The 3,408-nt window shown below is 40.8% G+C and overlaps 1 protein-coding gene across 1 annotated transcript; it reads right to left on the minus strand.

The window, feature by feature from the left end:
- Nucleotides 1-1,957: 1,957 nt before the first annotated feature.
- Nucleotides 1,958-3,154, minus strand: LOC126481838 (uncharacterized protein DDB_G0283357-like). The gene is made up of 2 exons (XM_050105798.1): nt 2,945-3,154; nt 1,958-2,443 (listed from the first exon to the last, which is right to left on the minus strand). Exons 1-2 carry the CDS (start codon nt 3,152-3,154, stop codon nt 1,958-1,960), a joined length of 696 nt encoding a protein of 231 aa, XP_049961755.1.
- Between the last annotated feature and the right edge of the window lie 254 nt (nt 3,155-3,408).

Below are 3,408 nucleotides of genomic sequence, written 5' to 3' on the forward strand. Positions count from 1 at the left end.
TTAAGGCTTGGTGATCACAGAACAATTTAATTGACTTGCCATAAACATAATAATGAAATTTTTGCAGAGCCCATACAACACTGAGTGCTTCCATTTCGGTCACCGGATATGCTCTTTCACATTGAGTAAGCACTCGGCTGGCGAAAGCTATAATTCTTACTTCCCTGTTCCCATTGGTTTCTTCTACTTGAAACAGACATGCTCCTAAACCTTAGGATGAAGAGTCGGTGGCTATACAAAAATCCCGGGTCATATCCGGATGGTAGAGCATTTGTGCATTCACTAAGGCTCCTTTGATCTCTTCATAAGCTTGCTGACACTCTGCGGACCAGTTCCATGTGACATTTTTCGCAATAAGGTAAGCAAGGCTTCATTGTTGAGCAGCTGATTCGGCACAAAACGTCGGAAAAAGGAGACTAGTCCGATAAATGATTTTAACTGTTTTTTGTTTGTGGGCTGTGGAAATTCTTTGATCGCTTGTATCTTCTTGGTATCAGGCATTATTCCGGAAGGTGATATGATGTGTCCAAGGAAATTAAGCTGCTCCCTCCCAAATTTTGATTTTTCAAGATTTGCAGTTATTCCTGCTTCTGCGAGCTTATTTAATTCTCTTTCCAGGATTTCTATATGTTCTTCCCATGTGCTTATGGCCACTAGGAGGTCATTCACGTACAGAGTAACTTTTTCTAGCAAGTCTGCGCCTAGAGCTTGGTCCAATGCCGTAACGAATACGCCTGCGCTTACGTTGAGTCCAAAAGGTAACACTTTGAATTGATAACTCCTTCCATTGAAAATGAAGGCAGTGAACTTTCTAGATTCCTTGGTTAGCGGGATTTGCCAGTAACTACTTCACATATCTGTTGAGGTGAGATATTTGACTCCATAGAATTTCTGTATTTGTTCTTATAAATTCACCGGTCTCGTCCTAACAGGTACTATAATTTTATTAATGTTCCTGGCGTCTAGGACAAGTCTAATTGTTCCATATGGCTTGGCTACAACTACCAGCGGACTGCTGTACGGCGAAAGTGATGGTTCTATTATACCCATTGCAGCATTTTTTGTATTTCTTTGTTAACTGCCTCCCTTTTCATCCACGGTACTGAATATGATGCTTGGCAGAATATCGCATGGGGAAACACATCTATATTATACATATACCCTTTTATGATTCCAGGTTTTTCAGAGAAAACATCACTGTAGTTATTCAATAACTGTGCGAGCTGCTTTCGTTGGGATTCAGTTGGATAACATGATTCTTGTGCTTTATTGTTAAGGGTTTCGGTCCAGCGAAGCGTTTCGTTGTGAGCTACGTCCAAATAATATTCTCCCTGGCCCCTTAAATTGCTGCTTAATTGAAATATGGGCATCTCTTTGCTTTTTACTCGTATGCTCGGGTAATCTTTACCGGGTGTACTTACTGTTCGTGTTAAATCCAGTACAATCTGCTTATTTTCATTCAGTAGGGAGATCTTCCCGCTGCAGAAATCAATTTTTGCTTTCTTCTCGCTCAGGAAACCTCCCCCCAGGATGCAGGTTACTCTCAATCCTTTGACTACGAGAAAGATACGTTTTACGTTATCTTCCCCTAGGCATAAATCTAACAGCACCTGATACTGAACGTTTTGTGCTTGTGCTCCCATGGCTACAACGACACAGCAGTTTTGTACAGGAAACGTCGGTAAGTTCCGGTTTTGACTCAAGGTTTTGAATAGATCATAGCTCATAACATTAGTAGTGGCATCTGTATCTATGCATATTTCTACTGGCAATTCACTAATTCTAGCTTTTATGATGGTTTGTACTTCAGTTATTTCTTTTTTGATACATTGGTTTCATTCCATAAGTAAATCATGTTGTGTACTGTTTCCATCTTGGTACCTCAGTAATAATATACTATCTTGTGTATTGTTTCTAGGTGTGCCCCCTGTTTTTTCGCCGACCATCAATTGGGAGCTTATTGTGGCCGTTGTTCATTTGACGGTCTTGAACTAATGTGGTTTCCGTCAGTGGGCATTTCTACTATCCTTACGCTGCTATTTGAGTCTGTCCATGTTTGTGGTATTGCATTAGTATTCTGCATAGAATTCCTATTGTCACACTGGTACTGGTTACTGTTAGGAGGCGGTGGTGGTGACATAGAAGTTTGCATCCACTGCACCGGGTAAGTGCGGTAGTTGGCACTACTGCTTTGTTGCGGCCATTGACCTCCATTTCGACGTTTGTTATTATTACTGTTACTGTAGCCGGGATGTCCTCTATCTTCCCACCTACGTTTTTGATTGTAAGATGGTTGACCATTTCCGTTCTTCCTGTTTTGTTCTGCGGATTGATCTTCCTTTCCATTTCCGTGGCTTCCAAAATTGGAATTGTTGTTGCCATTTTTGAACTTACGTGGTGAACCATTACTGTTCTCCCGGTCTTTATTTATCCTATTTTCTTCCTGGGAGAGATCGATTTCGTCCAGCACAGAGAAGTACCGTTCCAGGTCATTTTCAGGTACGTTTATTAATTTGTCTCGTGTATAACCGGGCAATCGTAATTTTAAGATTCTGATCACATCACGGGCTGATATTGGGTCAACCCAATATCTAGTTTTGTTGATATATTTTTCAAAATATTTACGGAGTGTACCCTGTTTGTGATTGTACATTTGCGGGCTGTATACTTCAGTCATCAGGCGTTCTTGAATAGCCTTAGACCAGTATCTGTCTAGAAAAGATTTTTCAAATTGTGCCAGGCTATGGCAATTTTCTATGACTTCATTTGCCCATAAGGCAGCGTCGCCTTGTATGTGTGCGATTATGAACAGAATTTTTTGGCTTTCATTCCAGGCACTCGGTAATACCTTTCGGAATCCTTTTATGAAGATTACCGGAAGCACTGTCTTCTTTTCCGCGTTAAATATTTGGAATTGTATGTGTTTTATTAAGCTTTCATCAACGTTATTGCTTGTGGAAGTAGAAGCTGCCCCCACGGGGTTATGAATAAGAATGCTTCCTGTAAATCGTATGTTTTCTCTTTCTGAATCGCTTTTTTGTTGGTATGAACTGCACGTAATGTTCTCATTACCGTACACGTTCCTAACAGGCATGCCACAGTTGTTAAGCATTTGCAAATGTGCACACTCGAGTTCAGTAATTCTGTGTGTCATTTCTTGCTGCCACAGCGGTACTGGCAATTTGTATCTCGCTTCGCTATTTTCACCTGCGAGTGGTAGTGTGTCTACTGGGGGTTGTTTACATACACCTGCTCCGTTAGTTACTTTTTACAGAGCAGACTGTATTTTGCTTTCTACACGTTCTGTGATCAGGCTTTCTTTTTCAGTGAGCCAGTCATGGAATCTTTTTCTACTTTCTGGGCTTGATCATTTAAATGCGTTTCTATGGTTTCTTTCTGTGTCATTTC

The sequence above is a fragment of the Schistocerca serialis genome, chromosome 5, assembly GCF_023864345.2.
Source record: "Schistocerca serialis cubense isolate TAMUIC-IGC-003099 chromosome 5, iqSchSeri2.2, whole genome shotgun sequence".
In the NCBI taxonomy this organism is placed as follows: Eukaryota; Metazoa; Arthropoda; class Insecta; order Orthoptera; family Acrididae; genus Schistocerca; species Schistocerca serialis.

Bases quoted from the DNA above. Each gene is read 5' to 3' on its own strand.
- LOC126481838 (XM_050105798.1), bottom strand. From the start codon at position 3,154: ATGACACACAGAATTACTGAACTCGAGTGTGCACATTTGCAAATGCTT. The intron at 2,444-2,944 runs GTTGATGAAAGC...GATCTCTCCCAG, and splicing joins CTACTTCCACAAGCAATAAC to GAAGAAAATAGGATAAATAA.